Raw genomic sequence first — 19,209 nt, forward strand, 5'->3', positions numbered from 1 at the left:
TCGGTAGGTAGCAAGCAAAATTCAAACCTGAAGACGGGATTTAAAATGCTTTGAGAGCTGGCCTTTCTTTAGCTGATTAATAGTTTATGGCTTCGAGTGATTGTTTTGTCAAACTGAATGGACAGGACTCATGCTTTCCTTGGTGTTTGACATGGGAGTGAACTAAGTCTTGAACTCGTCAAAGATGGTGATCTTTTTTTTCTTCTTCTAGTGATCAAGGGTGTAAACATCCTGCGAAGTTGACCAAGTGGCTTCACATTAATTCCGGCGCAACTAATCCGTGTGCTGGTTACCAGTATGACAATCTCGAGTCCAAACAAATACTCACTGGTTAACAGTATGAGACCTGAGGGTACACTGGTAAATATTCACCGTTGTTAGTGGCCTATATAAAGCCACAGCACGCACACCTGGCTAGGACAAGATCTCAAAGCTCACTAATCACAGGGCTTCCCGCCTCGTGTGTGAAAAATCCTCCAGCGGTTACCAGACAACCAACTCTTACACCCAAGCTCCGGCAGCAGCGGCATCCATCCATGGACGCCAGCCACCGCACGCTGTCTCATGCCAGCTTCCCGGGGGAGGTGCGCTCGGCGGTGTCGTCCCTGCTCCTGTCCCCGGCCGGCGCCAGCACGCTCGACACCGTCTTCTCCCACCTCCCGCCCCCGGTCTCCATCCCGCCGCTCGGCTCCAGCGTCTACTACCGCCAGTGCGAGCTCCTCCGCTCCTTCGCCGCCACGCAGACACAACATCACCAAACCTCCGCCGCCGCCGCCACTTCCTCCTACTCGGCCGCGAGTTTTCCTTTTCCCGGCGTGGGGCATGACGGAGCGGCGTCGCTGGGGAAGACGAAGACGTACCGCGGCGTGCGGCAGCGGCAGTGGGGCAAGTGGGTGGGGGAGATCAGGCTGCCGCAGAACCGGGTCCGCGTCTGGCTCGGCACCTACGACTCGCCAGAGACCGCCGCGCACGCCTACGACCGCGCCGCGTACAAGCTCCGCGGCGAGTACGCGCGCCTCAACTTCCCCGGCGTCATGGACAGCCCCGGCGACGACAGCTGCCCCGACGCCCTCCGGCAGCTCCGCGACTCCGTCGACGCCAAGATCCAGGCCATCCGCGTGCGCATGGCCCGCAAGCGCGCGCGCGTCAGGCGGCTGCGCGAAGAGAGCAAGCAGAGCAGCCAGAGCGCAGACGCAAAGTCCGCGCCGGCCGCAGCCGTGCAACCCGTCGCCTCGGAGAGCGCCGCCACGTCAGAGACGACGGCGCAGTCATCGTGCGGGTCGCCGGAGGGGGCGCTTTCCGTGGCCGACGCCGAGTGCTCGCTGGAGCGGATGCCATCGTTCGACCCCGAGCTGATCTGGGAGATGCTCAACTTTTCCAGTGCCGACTTCCCGGCGTCGTTTTGTCGATCTGCTCCTGTGTGCGCCCCGCTGCCAACACTCACATGAGGAGCAGGAGGAGCGACCATGGCGCCGTCGGAGTGGGTGGCCCATGCCCAGACGTCGACAGACTTGCTGCCGGCCCCAGGCACCCGGCTGTTGTGCTCGAGGTTCGCCATGCTCTGCATCGCCGAGCTCGGCTCTTGCACCTCCGGCTTCGTGACAGAGCTCCCGAAGCACACTTCATACCTGGTGGTCACCAAGGTTCAGGCGGACGCGGCGGCGCGTGCGTCTGTCATGGTTCCGGAGCTCTCTCCAAGCAGCATGCACTGTCTTGTCTGTACACCAGGCAGCAACTCCTCTGCCATCGTCCAGCTGCAGACAGCCACCAGCAGTTAGGCCGCACATCCACACCATTTCAGTTTAGCCATTGGCTTTGTAGCTTCATTCAGGATTCAGGAATCAGGACAGTAGGACACATGTCGATATTCATTCAGTTGTCTTCACTACTAACCGACTACTCCCCCGTTCGAAAACATGCTGCATATAGCTTTTAGTCAAACTCAAACTTTGTCGAGCTTGACCATTTATAAAGACAAAAAAATATTAATCTTTATACAATATCTAACGTATATACATCATGAAAATATCATCCATGGTGGTTCTAGTAATATAAGTTTGATATTGTAGATGCTGATATTTTTTCATATATACATTTGGTTAAATTTTTAAAATTTTGATTTTGACAAAAATTGTATACGACATAAATTTAGGATAGAGGGAGTACAACAATTCATGAATAAAATGTATTCCTTTAGATTTGATCAGTGTACACATCCTGTGTGTGTTTCTCGGAGATATTTTATCCGCAGTGTGTTTTGGAAGATGGGTTCGATTTGTGTCATACATGGCGATTTGAATAGTTATAAAGATATTCTTGAGAGAGTTGAGAACCAAGTGCTTTTCCAAATTCTAATTTAGTTGCATTTAACAGGCAAATATGTACTTGGAGAAGATGCGGCTAATGGCGAATCTAGGGGGACTAGTAGGGGCTAGGGGTATCCCTCCGCCATGACACGGAAGTGCCGCATCGACCCTTACTTTTTCATAAGTCAAGCGATTATGTGAATATTAGTAACACTTTGGCCCTAGATGCAGCGCAATCCCCGGGTTTTGTGTTATGTCGATGATATATGGGAACAATGGACCTATATATACCCCATCTAGCCAACAACGCCTAGGGTGATTAAGGCTAACTTTTGGACTCCACCGACCTAATCTAGCGTGCTATATCCGGATTGCCTTCTCATCAAGATCTACCGAACTAAATGTATGGAAGTAGATCTTCCAAGACTTCTTTTGCAGATGAATGTGGTACGAAAGCCCCTGCAACGAGTTTTTAGCAATAAGAACCCAAATCTATGTGACTTTGAGAACTTGAACCTCGGTGGCTAACTAAATTATAATTTAGTTGCATATAACTAATAACATGCAACCAAACATGTACTTGGTGAAGATGAGGCCAATGGCTGATCTAGGGGGACTAGTATAGTCCAGGGCTACCCCCCCCCCCCCAATGACCCGGAAGTGATGCATAGTACCCTTAATTTTTCAGTAATTCAAGGGATTATGTGAAAATTAGTAACACTTCGGCCCTTGATGCAGCGCAATCTCCGGGCATTGTGTTCTACCAACGACATATGGGGATGACCCATATCCCAACGGACCTATACCCCATCCAGCCAATGTCGCTGATGCGCGTAGATGACACGTCCGTTGGGAACCCCAAGAGGAAGGTGTGATGCGCACAGCAGTAAGTTTTCCCTCAGAAAGAAACCAAGGTTTATCGAACCAGGAGGAGCCAAGAAGCACGTTGAAGGTTGATGGTGGCGGAATGTAATGTGGCGCAACACCAGAGATTCCGGCGCCAACGTGGAACCTGCACAACACAACCAAAGTACTTTGCCCCAACGAAACAGTGAGGTTGTCAATCTCACCGGCTTGCTGTAACAAAGGATTAAACGTATTGTGTGGAAGATGATTGTTTGCAGAGAACAGAAAAAACAAGTATTGCAGTAGATTGTATGCGATGTAAAGAATTGGACCGGGGTCCACAGTTCACTAGAGGTGTCTCTCCCATAAGATAAAAGCATGTTGGGTGAACAAATTACAGTCGGGCAATTGACAAATAGAGAGGGCATAACAATGCACATACATGATATGATAAATATAGTGAGATTTAATTGGGCATTACGACAAAGTACATAGACCGCTATCCAGCATGCATCTATGCCTAAAAAGTCCACCTTCGAGTTATCATCCGAACCCCTTCCAGTATTAAGTTGCAAAACAACAGACAATTGCATTAAGTATGGTGCGTAATGTAATCAATAACTACATCCTTAGACATAGCATAAATGTTTTATCCCTAGTGGCAACAGCACATCCACAACCTTAGAACTTTCTGTCACTGTCCCAGATTTAATGGAGGCATGAACCCACTATCGAGCATAAATACTCCCTCTTGGAGTTAAGAGCAAATACTTGGCCAGAGCCTCTACTAATAACGGAGAGCATGCAAGATCATAAACAACACATAGGTAATAACTTGATAATTAACATAACATAGTATTCTCTATCCATCGGATCCCGACAAACACAACATATAGAATTACGGATAGATGATCTTGATCATGTTAGGCAGCTCACAAGATCCGACAATGAAGCACATGAGGAGAAGACAACCATCTAGCTACTCGCTATGGACCCATAGTCCAGGGGTGAACTACTCACTCATCGCTCCGGAGGCGACCATGGCGGTGAAGAGTCCTCCGGGAGATGAATCCCCTCTCCGGCAGGGTGCCGGAGGAGATCTCCAGAATCCCCCGAGATGGGATTGGCGGCGGCGTCTCAGTAAGGTTTTCCTTATCGTGGCTCTCGATGCCGGGGTTTCGCGACGGAGGCTATTTGTAGGCGGAAGGGCAGGTAAGGGGCGTCACGAGGGGCCCGGACGACAGGCCGGCGCGGCCAGGGCCTGGGCCGCGCCGCCTGGTGTCTGGCCACCTCGTGGCCCCACTTCGACTCTCCTTCGGTCTTCTGGAAGCTTCGTGGCAAAATAGGACCCTGGGCGTTGATTTCGTCCAATTCCGAGAATATTTCTTTACTAGGATTTCTGAAACCAAAAACAGCGGAAAACAACAACGGCTCTTCGGCATCTCGTTAATAGGTTAGTGCCGGAAAATGCATAAATACGACATATAATGTGTATAAAACATGTAGATATCATCAATAATGTAGCATGGAACATAAGAAATTATCGATACGTCGGAGACGTATCAGCATCCCCAAGCTTAGTTCCGCTTGTCCCGAGCAGGTAAACGATAACAAAGATAATTTCGGAGTGACATGCCATCATAACCTTGATCATACTATTGTAAGCATATGTAATGAATGCGAGTGATCAAAACAATGGTAATGACATGAGTAAACAACTGAATCATAAAGCAAAGACTTTTCATGAATAGTACTTCAAGACAAGCATCAATAAGTCTTGCATAAGAGTTAACTCATAAAGCAATAAATCAAAGTAAAGGTATTGAAGCAACACAAAAGAAGATTAAGTTTCAGCGGTTGCTTTCAACTTATAACATGTATATCTCGTGGATAATTGTCAACATAGAGTAATATAACAAGTGCAATATGCAAGTATGTAGGAATCAATGCACAGTTCACACAAGTGTTTGCTTCTTTAGGTGGAGAGAAATAGGTGAACTGACTCAACATAAAAGTAAAAAGAATGGTCCTTCAAAGAGGAAAGCATCGATTGCTATATTTGTGCTAGAGCTTTTATTTTGAAAACATGAAACAATTTTGTCAACGGTAGTAATAAAGCATATGAGTTATGTAAATTATATCTTACAAGTTGCAAGCCTCATGCATAGTATACTAATAGTGCCCGCACCTTGTCCTAATTAGCTTGGACTACCGGATCATCGCAATACACACGTTTTAACCAAGTGTCACAATGGGGTACTGATGTCTACGTTCCCCCTCCTTTCCTGTAGACAGTGTTGGGCCTCCAAGAGCAGAGGTTTGTAGAACAGCAGCAAGTTTCCCTTAAGTGGATACCCAAGGTTTATCGAACTCAGGGAGGAAGAGGTCAAAGATATCCCTCTCATGCAACCCTGCAACCACAAAGCAAGAAGTCTCTTGTGTCCCCAACACACCTAATAGGTGCACTAGTTCGGCGAAGAGATAGTGAAATACAGGTGGTATAAATAAGTATGAGCAGTAGCAACGGTGCCGGAAAAGTGCTTGGCGTGTAGTTGATGGTGGTGGTATTGCAGCAGTAGTAACGCGTAAAGAAACGAGTAAACAAGCGAGTAGTAACGCAGTAGTAGTAACGCAGCGAGTAGTAAACAAGCAAGTAGTAACTCAGCAGTATTTAGGAACAAGGCCTAGGGAATAGACTTTCACTAGTGGACACTCTCAACATCGATCACATAACAGAACGAGATAAATGCATACTCTACACTTTTGTTGGATGATGAACACATTGCGTAGGATTACACGAACCCTCAATGCCGGAGTTAACAAGCTCCACAATAATGCTCATGTTTAAGTAACCTTTAGTGTAAGATAGATCAACAAGACTAAACCAAGTACTAGCATAGCATGCACACTGTCACCTTCATGCATATGTAGGAGGAATAGATCACATCAATATTATCATAGCAATAGTTAACTCCATAATCTACAAGAGATCATGATCATAGCATAAACCAAGTACTAACACGGTGCACGCACTGTCACCTTTGCACACATGCAGGAGGAATAAACTACTTTAATAACAAATCACTAGAGTAGCACATAGATAAATTGTGATACAAACATGCTCGCAATCATAAAGAGATATAAATAAGCACCTCACTATGCCATTCAATGAGTAAGTATTCTCGTGAAATATGGCCTAAGAGACCCACACGGTGCACACACTGTCACCTTTACACACGTGGGACGAGGAGTCTCCGGAGATCACATAAGTAAAACTCACTTGACTAGCATAATGACATCTAGATTACAAGCATCATCATATGAATCTCAATCATGTAGGGCAGCTCATGAGATTATTGTATTGAAACACATAGGAGAGAGATGAACCACATAGCTACCGGTACAGCCCCGAGCCTCGATGGAGAACTACTCCCTCCTCATGGGAGCAGCAGCGGTGATGAAGATGGCGGTGGAGATGGCAGCGGTGTCGATGGAGAAGCCTTCCGGGGGCACTTCCCCGCTCCGGCAGGGTGCCGGAACAGAGACTCCTGTCCCCCAGATCTTGGCTCCGCGATGGCGGCGGCTCTGGAAGGTTTCTGTGGGTTTCGTCAATTGGTATCGGGTTTTCTGATCCAGGGGCTCTTTATAGGCGAAGAGGCGGCGCCAGGGGGTCGAAGGGCTGGCCAAACCCTAGGGGGGCGCGGCCCCCTAGGCCGCGCCGGGGCATGGTGTGGTGGGCTCCGTGCCCCCTCTCGGTCCCTCTCGTGTGTTCTGGATGCTTCCGGGGATTCTAAGATCTTTGGCGTTGATTTCGTCCGATTCCGAGAATATTTCGTTACTAGGATTTCGAAACCAAAAACAGCGAGAAAACGAGAACCGGCACTTCGGCATCTTGTTAATAGGTTAGTTCCGTAAAATGCACGAATATGACATAAAGTGTGCATATAACATGTAGATAACATCAATAATGTGGCATGGAACACAAGAAATTATCGATACGTTGGAGACGTATCAGCATCCCCAAGCTTAGTTCTCGCTCGTCCCGAGCAGGTAAAACGATAACAAGGATAATTTCTGGAGTGACATGCCATCATAAACTTGATCATACTATTTGTACAGCATATGTAGTGAATGCAGCGATCGAAACAATGTGTATGACATGAGTAAACAAGTGAATCATAAAGCAAAGACTTTTCATGAATAGCACTTCAAGACAAGCATCAATAAGTCTTGCATAAGAGTTAACTCATAAAGCAATAATTCAAAGTAAAGGTATTGAAGCAACACAAAAGAAGATTAAGTTTCAGCGGTTGCTTTCAACTTGTAACATTTATATCTCATGGATATTGTCAATGCAAAGCAATATAACAAATGCAATATGCAAATATGTAAGAATCAATGCACAGTTCACACAAGTGTTTGCTTCTTGAGATGGAGAGAAATAGGTGAACTGACTCAACAATGAAAGTAAAAGAATGGTCCTCATAGAGGAAAAGCATCGATTGCTATATTTGTGCTAGAGCTTTGATTTTGAAAACATGAAACAATTTTGTCAACGGTAGTAATAAAGCATATGCATCATGTAAATTATATCTTATAAGTTGCAAGCCTCATGCATAGTGTACTAATAGTGCCCGCACCTTGTCCTAATTAGCTTGGACTACCTGGATTATCACCGCAATACATATGCTTTAACCAAGTATCACAAAGGGGTACCTCTATGCCGCCTGTACAAAGGTCTAAGGAGAAAGCTCGCATTTGGATTTCTCGCTTTTGATTATTCTCAACTTAGACATCCATACCGGGACAACATAGACAACAGATAATGGACTCCTCTTTTAATGCTTTAAGCATTCAACAACAATTAATTCTTTTCTCATTAGAGATTTGAGGATGTTTGTCCAAAACTGAAACTTCCACCATGGAACATGGCTTTAGTTAGCGGCCCAATGTTCTTCTCTCACAATATGCATGCTCAAACCATTCAACTCGGTGTAGATCGCCCTTACTTCAGACAAGACGAACATGCATAGCAACTCACATGAAATTCAACAATGAGTTGATGGCGTCCCCCAGCAAACATGGTTATCGCACAACAAGCAACTTAATAAGAGATAAAGTGCATAATTACATATTCAATGCCACAATAGTTTTTAAGCTATTTGTCCCATGAGCTATATATTGCAAAGGTGAATGATGGAATTTTAAAGGTAGCACTCAAGCAATTTACTTTGGAATGGCTGGAAAATACCATGTAGTAGGTAGGTATGGTGGACACAAATGGCATAGTGTTGGCTCAAGTATTTGGATGCATGAGAAGTATTCCCTCTCGATACAAGGTTTAGGCTAGCAAGGTTTATTTGAAACAAACACAAGGATGAACTGGTGCAGCAAAACTCACATAAAAGACATATTGAAAACATTATAAGACTCTACACCGTCTTCCTTGTTGTTCAAAACTCAATACTAGAAACTATCTAGACTTTAGAGAGACCAATTATGCAAACCAAATTTTAGCATGCTCTATGTATTCTTCACTAATAGGTGCAAAGTATATGATGCAAGAGCTTAAACATGAGCACAACAATTGCCAAGTATCACATTACCCAAGACATTATAGCAATTACTACATGTATCATTTTCCAATTCCAACCATATAACAATTTAACGAAGAGGAAACTTCGCCATGAATATTATGAGCTAAGAACAAATGTGTTCATACGAACCAGCGGAGCGTGTCTCTCTCCCACACAAGCATGATGTAATCCAATTTATTCAAACACAAACAAAAACAAAAGCAAACAAACAGACGCTCCAAGAAAAGCACATAAGATGTGATGGAATAAAAATATAGTTTCAGGGGAGGAACCTGATAATGTTGTCGATGAAGAAGGGGATGCCTTGGGCATCCCCAAGCTTAGACGCTTGAGTCTTCTTGATATATGCAGGGATGAACCACCGGGTGCATCCCCAAGCTTAGAGCTTTCACTCTCCTTGATCATAGTATATCATCCTCCTCTCTTGACCCTTGAAAACTTCCTCCACACCAAACTCGAAACAACTCATTAGAGGGTTAGTGGACAATAAAAATTAACATGTTCAGAGGTGACACAATCATTCTTAACACTTCTGGACATTGCATAAAGCTACTGGACATTAATGGATCAAAGAAATTCATCCAACATAGCAAAAGAGGCAATGCGAAATAAAAGGCAGAATCTGTCAAAACAGAACAGTCCGTAAAGATGGATTTTATTAGGCCACCAGACTTGCTCAAATGAAAATGCTCAAATTGAATGAAAGTTGCGTACATATCTGAGGATCATGCACGTAAATTGGCATAATTTTCTGAGCTTCCTGCAGGGCAGTGGGCTCAGATTCGTGACAGCAAAGAAATCTGGAACTGCGCAGTAATCCAAATCTAGTACTTACTTTTCTATCAACGGCTTAACTTGGCACAACAAAACTCAAAACTAAGATAAGGAGAGGTTGCTACAGTAGTAAACAACTTCCAAGACACAAAATAAAAACAAAATACTGTAGCAAAATAACACATGGGTTATCTCCCAAGAAGTTCTTTCTTTTTAGCCATTAAGATGGGCTCAGCAGTTTTAATGATGCACTCGCAAGAAATAGTATTTGAAGCAAAAGAGAGCATCAAGAGGCAAATTCAAAACATAGTTAAGTCTAACATGCTTCCTATGCAAAGGAATCTTGTAAATAAACAAGTTCATGAAGAGCAAAGTAACAAGCATAGGAAGATAAAACAAGTGTAGCATCAAAAATTTCAGCACATAGAGAGGTGTTTTAGTAACATGAAAATTTCTACAACCATATTTTCCTCTCTCATAATAACTTTCAGTAGCAACATGAGCAAACTCAACAATATAACTATCACATAAAGCATTCTTATCATGAGTCTCATGCATAAAATTATTACTCTCCACATAGGCATAATCAATTTTATTAGTTGTAGTGGGAGCAAATTCAACAAAGTAGCTATCATTATTATTCTCATCAAGTGTAGGAGGCATAGTATAATCACAACAAAATTTACTCTCAGCAGTAAGTGGCACCAAAAGACCATTATCATTATCATCATCAGAAATAGGAGGCAAAGTATCATCAAAGAAAATTTTCTCCTCAATGCTTGGGGGACTAAAAATATCATGCAAACCAGCTTCCCCAAGCTTAGAACTTTCTATATTATTGTCAACAATGGTGTTCAAAGCGTTCATACTAATATTACTACCAGCATGCAAAGAAGATTTCATAGGTTTTTTAATTTTCGCATCAAACAATCCATGTTTTAAATCAGGAAATAGAATAAGAAGCTCACTCTTGTACATTATGCCAAACTAGTGTAAACAAGAAACAACAAGATGCAATTGCAGGATCTAAAGGAAATAGCTTTGAGCACACACACAACGGCGCCGGAAAAATACTTTACCTGGGACCGTAGTATGAGAGCCTTTTTACCTTTCCTCCCCGGCAACGGCGCCGTAAAAGTGCTTGATGTCTACGTTCCCCCTCCTTTCCCGTAGACGGTGTTGGGCCTCCAAGAGCAGTAGGTTTGTAGAACAGCAGACAAGTTTCCCTTAAGTGGATACCCAAGGTTTATCGAACTCGGGGAGGAAGAGGTCAAAGATATCCCTCTCATGCAACCCCGCAACCACAAAGCAAGAAGTCTCTTGTGTCCCCAACACACCTAATAGGTGCACTAGTTCGGCGAAGAGATAGTGAAATACAGGTGGTATAAATAAGTATGAGCAGTAGCAACGGTGCCGTGAAAAGTGCTTGGCGTGTAGTTGATGGTGGTGGTATTGCAGCAGTAGTAACGCAAGAAAACAAGTAAACAAGCAAGTAGTAACGCAGTAGTAGTAACGCAGCGAGTAGTAAACAAGCAGTAGTAACTCAGCAGTATTTAGGAACAAGGCCTAGGGAATAGACTTTCACTAGTGGACACTCTCAACATCGATCACATAACGAACGGATAAATGCATACTCTACACTTTTGTTGGATGATGAACACATTGCGTAGGATTACACGAACCCTCAATGCCGGAGTTAACAAGCTCCACAATAATGCTCATGTTTAAGTAACCTTTAGTGTAAGATAGATCAACGAGACTAAACCAAGTACTAGCATAGCATGCACACTCGTCACCTTCATGCATATGTAGGAGGAATAGATCACATCAATATTATCATAGCAATAGTTAACTCCATAATCTACAAGAGATCATGATCATAGCATAAACCAAGTACTAACACGGTGCACGCACTGTCACCTTTGCACACATGCAGGAGGAATAAACTACTTTAATAACAAATCACTAGAGTAGCACATAGATAAATTGTGATACAAACATGCTGCAATCATAAAGAGATATAAATAAGCACCTCACTATGCCATTCAATGAGTAAGTATTCTGTGAAATATGGCCTAAGAGACCCACACGGTGCACACACTCGTCACCTTTACACACGTGGGACGAGGAGTCTCCGGAGATCACATAAGTAAAACTCACTTGACTAGCATAATGACATCTAGATTACAAGCATCATCATATGAATCTCAATCATGTAGGGCAGCTCATGAGATTATTGTATTGAAACACATAGGAGAGAGATGAACCACATAGCTACCGGTACAGCCCCGAGCCTCGATGGAGAACTACTCCCTCCTCATGGGAGCAGCAGCGGTGATGAAGATGGCGGTGGAGATGGCAGCGGTGTCGATGGAGAAGCCTTCCGGGGCACTTCCCCGCTCCGGCAGGGTGCCGGAACAGAGACTCCTGTCCCCGGATCTTGGCTCCGCGATGGCGGCGGCTCCGGAAGGTTTCCGTGGGTTTCGTCAATTGGTATCGGGTTTTCCGATCCAGGGGCTCTTTATAGGCGAAGAGGCGGCGCCGGGGGTCGAAGGGCTGGCCAAACCCTAGGGGGCGCGGGCCCCCTAGGCCGCGCCAGGCATGGTGTGGTGGGCCCTGTGCCCCCTCCGGTCCCTCTCGTGTGTTCCGGATGCTTCCGGGGATTCTAAGATCTTTGGCGTTGATTTCGTCCGATTCCGAGAATATTTCGTTACTAGGATTTCTGAAACCAAAAACAGCAGAAAACGAGAACTGGCACTTCGGCATCTTGTTAATAGGTTAGTTCCAGAAAATGCACGAATATGACATAAAGTGTGCATATAACATGTAGATAACATCAATAATGTGGCATGGAACACAAGAAATTATCGATACGTTGGAGACGTATCAGGTACCTCCATGCCGCCTGTACAAAGGTCTAAGGAGAAAGCTCGCATTTTGGATTTCTCGCTTTTGATTATTCTCAACTTAGACATCCATACCGGGACAACATGGACAACAGATAATGGACTCCTCTTTAATGCATAAGCATGTGGCAACAATTATTATTCTCATATGAGATTGAGGATATATGTCCAAAACTGAAACTTCCACCATGAATCATGGCTTTAGTTAGCGGCCCAATGTTCTTCTCTAACAATATGCATGCTCCAACCATTAAGGTGGTAGATCTCTCTTACTTCGGACAAGACGGACATGCATAGCAACTCACATGATATTCAACAAAGAATAGTTGATGGCGTCCCCGTAAACATGGTTATCGCACAACAAGCAACTTAATAAGAGATAAAGTGCATAAGTACATATTCAATACCACAATAGTTTTTAAGCTATTTGTCCCATGAGCTATATATTATAAAGGCGAATGATGGAATTTTAAAGGTAGCACTCAAGCAATTTACTTTGGAATGGCGGAGAAATACCATGTAGTAGGTAGGTATGGTGGACACAAATGGCATAGTGGTTGGCTCAAGGATTTTGGATGCATGAGAAGTATTCCCTCTCGATACAAGATTTAGGCTAGCAAGGTTATTTGAAACAAGCACAAGGATGAACGGTGCAGCAAAACTCACATAAAAGATATATTGTAAATATTATAAGATTCTACACCGTCTTCCTTGTTGTTCAAAACTCAATACTAGATATTATCTAGACTTTAGAGAGACCAAATATGCAAACCAAATTAGCAAGCTCTAAGTGTTTCTTCATTAATGGGTGCAAAGTATATGATGCAAGAGCTTAAACATGAGCACAACAATTGCCAAGTATCAAATTATTCAAGACATTTTAGAATTACTACATGTAGCATTTCCCGATTCCAACCATATAACAATTTAACGAAGAAGATTCAACCTTCGCCATGAATACTATGAGTAAAGCCTAAGGACATATTTGTCCATATGCAACAGCGGAGCGTGTCTCTCTCCCACACAGTGAATACTAGGATCCATTTTATTCAAACAAAAATAAAAACAAAAACAAACCGACGCTCCAAGCAAAGTACATAAGATGTGACGGAATAAAAATATAGTTTCAGGGGAGGAACCTGATAATGTTGTCGACGAAGAAGGGGATGCCTTGGGCATCCCCAAGCTTAGACGCTTGAGTCTTCTTACAATATGCAGGGGTGAACCACCGGGGCATCCCCAAGCTTAGAGCTTTCACTCTCCTTGATCATATTGTATCATACTCCTCTCTTGATCCTTGAAAACTTCCTCCACACCAAACTCGAAACAACTCATTAGAGGGTTAGTGGACAATAAAAATTAACATGTTCAGAGGTGACACAATCATTCTTAACACTTCTGGACATTGCATAAAGCTACTGGACATTAATGGATCAAAGAAATTCATCCAACATAGCAAAAGAGGCAATGCGAAATAAATGGCAGAATCTGTCAAAACAGAACAGTCCGTAAAGATGGATTTTATTGAGGCACCAGACTTGCTCAAATGAAAATGCCCAAATTGAATGAAAGTTGCGTCCATATCTGAGGATCACTCACGTAAATTGGCATAATTTTCCGAGTTACCTACAGAGAATTAGGCCCAGATTCGTGACAGCAAAGAAATCTGTTTCTGCGCAGTAATCCAAATCTAGTATTCACTTTACTATCAAAGACTTTACTTGGCACAACAAAGCACAAAACTAAGATAAGGAGAGGTTGCTACAGTAGTAAACAACTTCCAAGACTCAAATATAAAACAAAAATACTGTAGTAAAAACATGGGTTGTCTCCCATAAGCGCTTTTCTTTAACGCCTTTCAGCTAGGTGCAGAAAGTGTATATCAAGTATTATCGAGAGATGAAGCATCAACATCATAAGCTCCCTCATCTGTAGCGGTACTGAGGGCTTTGTCAATTTTAGGCCTATAATAATATTTCTTTGGTTTAGGCACTTTAGAGATATACATAAACTTTTGCTCCTTACCCACATAAGCTTTTTCTCTAAACTTTATAGATGAAAAGGTTGAACCCAAGGTTCCCATAGCTTTTTCAACTTCACCAATCCTATTGATTTGATCATCATGGACAACACAAGTTCCTAGAACACTAATTCTTTCATCAATTCCTCCTAAGGATTTATCAAGTTCATCAGTTTTATCGAGTAACATCTCCAATTTAGTTTCAACACTCGGAAATTTTTTCTCTATGGTTTCCAATTTTTTCATAACATCCTCAAGAGAGGTTTCAATTTTAGTTTCATTAACAGGTGGTGTTCCAAATAAACTCTCAATAATGCAACTAGCTTCTAAAGCGGGAGCGCCTAGGAAGTTACCTCCCGCGAGACAATCAAGAACATATCTATTCCAACTAGAGATACCAACATAAAAATTCCTGAGTAGGATAGTGGTGGAGTGTTTCTTAGTGCACCTACTATGAGCATCACTAATTCTATACCAAGCATCTTTTAAACATTCTCCCCCTTGTTGCTTAAACGAACGAACTTCAACTTCAGGATTACTCATTTTAGCAATAGTAAATAAAGCAAACTAGATAAAATAAATGCAAGTAACTAATTTTTTTTTGTATTTTTGATATAGAGTGCAAGACAGTAAATAAAGTAAAACAACTAATTTTTGTGTGTTTTGATATAATGCAGCAAACAAAGTAGTAAATAAAGTAAAGCAAGACAAAAACAAAGTAAAGAGATTGGGAAGTGGAGACTCCCCTTGCAGCGTGTCTTGATCTCCCCGGCAACGGCGCCAGAAAACAGTCTTGATGCGCGTAGATGACACGTCCGTTGGGAACCCCAAGAGGAAGGTGTGATGCGCACAGCAGTAAGTTTTCCCTCAGAAAGAAACCAAGGTTTATCGAACCAGGAGGAGCCAAGAAGCACGTTGAAGGTTGATGGTGGCGGAATGTAATGCGGCGCAACACCAGGGATTCCGGCGCCAACGTGGAACCTGCACAACACAACTAAAGTACTTTGCCCCAACGAAACAGTGAGGTTGTCAATCTCACCAGCTTGCTGTAACAAAGGATTAACCGTATTGTGTGGAAGATGATTGTTTGCAGAGAACAGTAAAGAACAAGTATTGCAGTAGATTGTATGCGATGTAAAGAATTGGACCGGGGTCCACAGTTCACTAGAGGTGTCTCTCCCATAAGATAAAAGCATGTTGGGTGAACAAATTACAGTCGGGCAATTGACAAATAGAGAGTGCATAACAATGCACATACATGATATGATAAATATAGTGAGATTTAATTGGGCATTACGACAAAGTACATAGACCGCTATCCAGCATGCATCTATGCCTAAAAAGTCCACCTTCAGGTTATCATCCGAACCCCTTCCAGGTATTAAGTTGCAAAACAACGGACAATTGCATTAAGTATGGTGCGTAATGTAATAAATAACTACATCCTTAGACATAGCATCAATGTTTTATCCCTAGTGGCAACAAGCACATCCACAACCTTAGAACTTTCTCGTCACTCGTCCCGGATTTAATGGAGGCATGAACCCACTATCGAGCATAAATACTCCCTCTTGGAGTTAAGAGCAAAAACTTGGCCGGAGCCTCTACTAATAACGGAGAGCATGCAAGATCATAAACAACACATAGGTAATAACTTGATAATTAACATAACATAGTATTCTCTATCCATCGGATCCCGACAAACACAACATATAGAATTACAGATAGATGATCTTGATCATGTTAGGCAGCTCACAAGATCCGACAATGAAGCACATGAGGAGAAGACAACCATCTAGCTACTGCTATGGACCCATAGTCCAGGGGTGAACTACTCACTCATCGCTCCGGAGGCGACCATGGCGGTGAAGAGTCCTCCGGGAGATGAATCCCCTCTCCGGCAGGGTGCCGGAGGAGATCTCCGGAATCCCCCGAGATGGGATTGGCGGTGGCGGCGTCTCGGTAAGGTTTTCCGTATCGTGGCTCTCGGTACCGGGGGTTTCGCGACGGAGGCTATTTGTAGGCGGAAGGGCGGTAAGGGCGTCACGAGGGGCCCGGACGACGGGCCGGCGCGGCCGGGGCACGGGCCGCGCCGCCCGGTGTCCGGCCACCTCGTGGCCCCACTTCGACTCTCCTTCGGTCTTCTGGAAGCTTCGTGGCAAAATAGGACCCAGGGCGTTGATTTCGTCCAATTCCGAGAATATTTCTTTACTAGGATTTCTGAAACCAAAAACAGCAGAAAACAACAGCTGGCTCTTCGGCATCTCGTTAATAGGTTAGTGCCGGAAAATGCATAAATACGACATATAATGTGTATAAAACATGTAGATATCATCAATAATGTAGCATGGAACATAAGAAATTATCGATACGTCGGAGACGTATCAGTCGCCTAGTGTGATAGGGTCTCACACTACTAGGATTTCAACAACCTACGGTCCTTTAGACAAAAATTGGATTCATCAAATTGAAAACAGAAACTTGAGTTTTTTTCCGCTTTTAGAAAAAAATGGCAAAAAAAAAAAGAAAATATTACCGCCAGCGCACGGGTATAGTGGTGCGCCGGCGGTAGCCTTAGGTATATAAGTTGAAACCAGCACATCCTCCTCTTCCCCTTACTCATTTCCCCCTCTTCTCTTCTCCTCTCCTCCTCTTCCTCTTCCTACTCTTCTTCTCCTCCTCTCCTCCCCCTCTTCTCCTCTGCCTGCCATGATGCTGCGCCTCAAGCTCCACTGACCAAGAGCCACCGCCGCCGCATCCTCCTCCCCCTCGGCCTCGAGCTCCGACGACCACGCCGCCTCGATCTCCTCCTCGGCCTCGAGCTCCGACGACCACGCTTCCTCGAGCTCCTCCTCAGCCTCGGGCTCCAACGAGCACGTTGTCGACACACCGCCTCGAGCTCCTTCTCAGCCTAAAGATCTAGATCTATGCAAAAAAACAACTAGGACTCGATTGCTTTCCTATTTTGAACGTAGGGAGTTGCTTGTGAAAGCGCCCCCGCAAGGCTATTTTTTGTTTCCTGGAATAACTTACCGCCGGCGTACGCTGGGGATAACTAGTGTGCCGGTGGTAAGCCATTACCACCGTCATGCTTCCACCGGCAGGTGCGGGTGCGCTGACAGTAGCCATTTTTGGTGTGATGGTAATTATGCTTTCCCTAGTAGTATCACTTCAAGACTCCACTGACCTAATATACCATGCTACACCCGGACTGCCTTGAAATCGAGATCTACCATAAACAAGATATGGAAGGAAACATTCCAAGAACTTTTCCTATGCAGAGAAATGTGGTATGGGAAGCGCCTACAACCAGATTTTTTGATAATAAGAACCCAAATAAGTGTGACCCTGAGACCTTTAATCTATGTGGCTAGGTTGTACATCCTCTTTCCTAACCAAGTGAGATATGCTAACTTCTTGACATTCCAAGACTTGGCATACAATACATAAGGATCTTCAATGCAAGATGAAGACTCTCAAGACCTGCACTTATATACAGGGAAGAAGTCAAGGGGGAAGGGTAGATCATTCTTGAAGTCATCGCGTACGTGATAGACCCATCCATCATCACCATACTCCATATAGCCCTTAAGAGCTAGATCGATCTACTCAACGATACACAAGCTCCAAGTTTATGCAAGCAATCATTTTACTAAAAAAAATAAAATTTGAAGGTTTCCATAAGAGATGTTATTGATGTAGGGGGTGTGGGGGCATCCTAACCCTTAAGGTTCTGAAGTTTCTTGAATATTTCTCATGTTCTTGTTCCTTCATTCAGTGTGAAAAAAATCACCACTAAAACTCTCTTGTTCTTATTCTGAGGGAGTCACCTGTGCAATATATAATGTTCTTAAGCTAATGTTCAAGCTTAAAAACAATATTTCTTCGAAATTCTAGAAGTGTTGCATTATCATACAATAGGTAACATCCAAAAAAAGAAAGATCCAACACCCACTCTGCAACGGAAAAGAAGATTATGTTTTTGAAAAATAGCAACTGGGAAAATAATTTTTATGGGCAACTAAAAGTTATCATAAATATCTGAAACATTTTAAGAATTCAGATGATTAAAATATTTGCATTTGTAAATCGTTTTATTTTAAGATATTCCAACTAAAATAAAAAAAAATCGGAAGGTGAAAGGCATTGTGCTGAAAATAGTGAAATTGAAAGTGTTGAACATCCAATAAAATCCAAATTGGTCAAACTTTGCACTTTCTCTTTAGAAAATACTACCTCCGTTCCTTTTTAATCGATGCACGGCTAGCTCAACGCATGCATGTAGGTAGCAAGGAGCTGACGTCAATTAAAACCGTCCGGAGGGAGTATAAAGAAATAAAAAATAAGTTTTCTTCTGTTTCCACAAAAACTGATGTACCAAAAATCCCCGGTGCGTCTGATTTCTAGTGGTATTTGAATCTCAAAAATACATAAAATAGGGGTTTCATGTTTTCGAGAGTGAGATGCCAAATAGAATGTACTTTGTGGAAAATATCACAAATCATTAAAACAGTGCTGGTAACTCTTGATATGTTGTGAATATATGAGATATTAATATAATAAGCTTCAACATTAATACATATGTTTCAGACATATCAAAGTAGGGCTCGATGACAACATCGAGGTGACCTAGCTAGGAGATAAGTGGAGGTTGTCGGCTGTTTGGGAACTCCTAGTCGAGGACAACCTCTTCGATGAGCTCCGGGACGACCGGTGGACGAGGGTGATCTCCGTGTCGTTATTGGGAGCTTGTGGCAGAG

The 19,209-nt window shown here is 43.5% G+C and overlaps 1 protein-coding gene across 1 annotated transcript; it reads left to right on the plus strand.

Annotated features, from left to right (window-relative positions):
- Positions 1 to 536: 536 nt before the first annotated feature.
- Positions 537 to 1,559, plus strand: LOC124707007 (ethylene-responsive transcription factor ERF061-like). Its single transcript, XM_047238671.1, has one exon. It carries the CDS (start codon positions 537 to 539, stop codon positions 1,446 to 1,448), a length of 912 nt encoding a protein of 303 aa, XP_047094627.1. The 3' UTR covers positions 1,449 to 1,559.
- The last annotated feature ends 17,650 nt before the right edge of the window (positions 1,560 to 19,209 follow it).

This window comes from Lolium rigidum, chromosome 4 (genome assembly GCF_022539505.1).
Source record: "Lolium rigidum isolate FL_2022 chromosome 4, APGP_CSIRO_Lrig_0.1, whole genome shotgun sequence".
NCBI lineage: Eukaryota > Viridiplantae > Streptophyta > Magnoliopsida > Poales > Poaceae > Lolium > Lolium rigidum.

Coding starts and splice junctions, on each gene's coding strand:
- LOC124707007 (XM_047238671.1), top strand. CDS start 537: ATGGACGCCAGCCACCGCACGCTGTCTCATGCCAGCTTCCCGGGGGAG.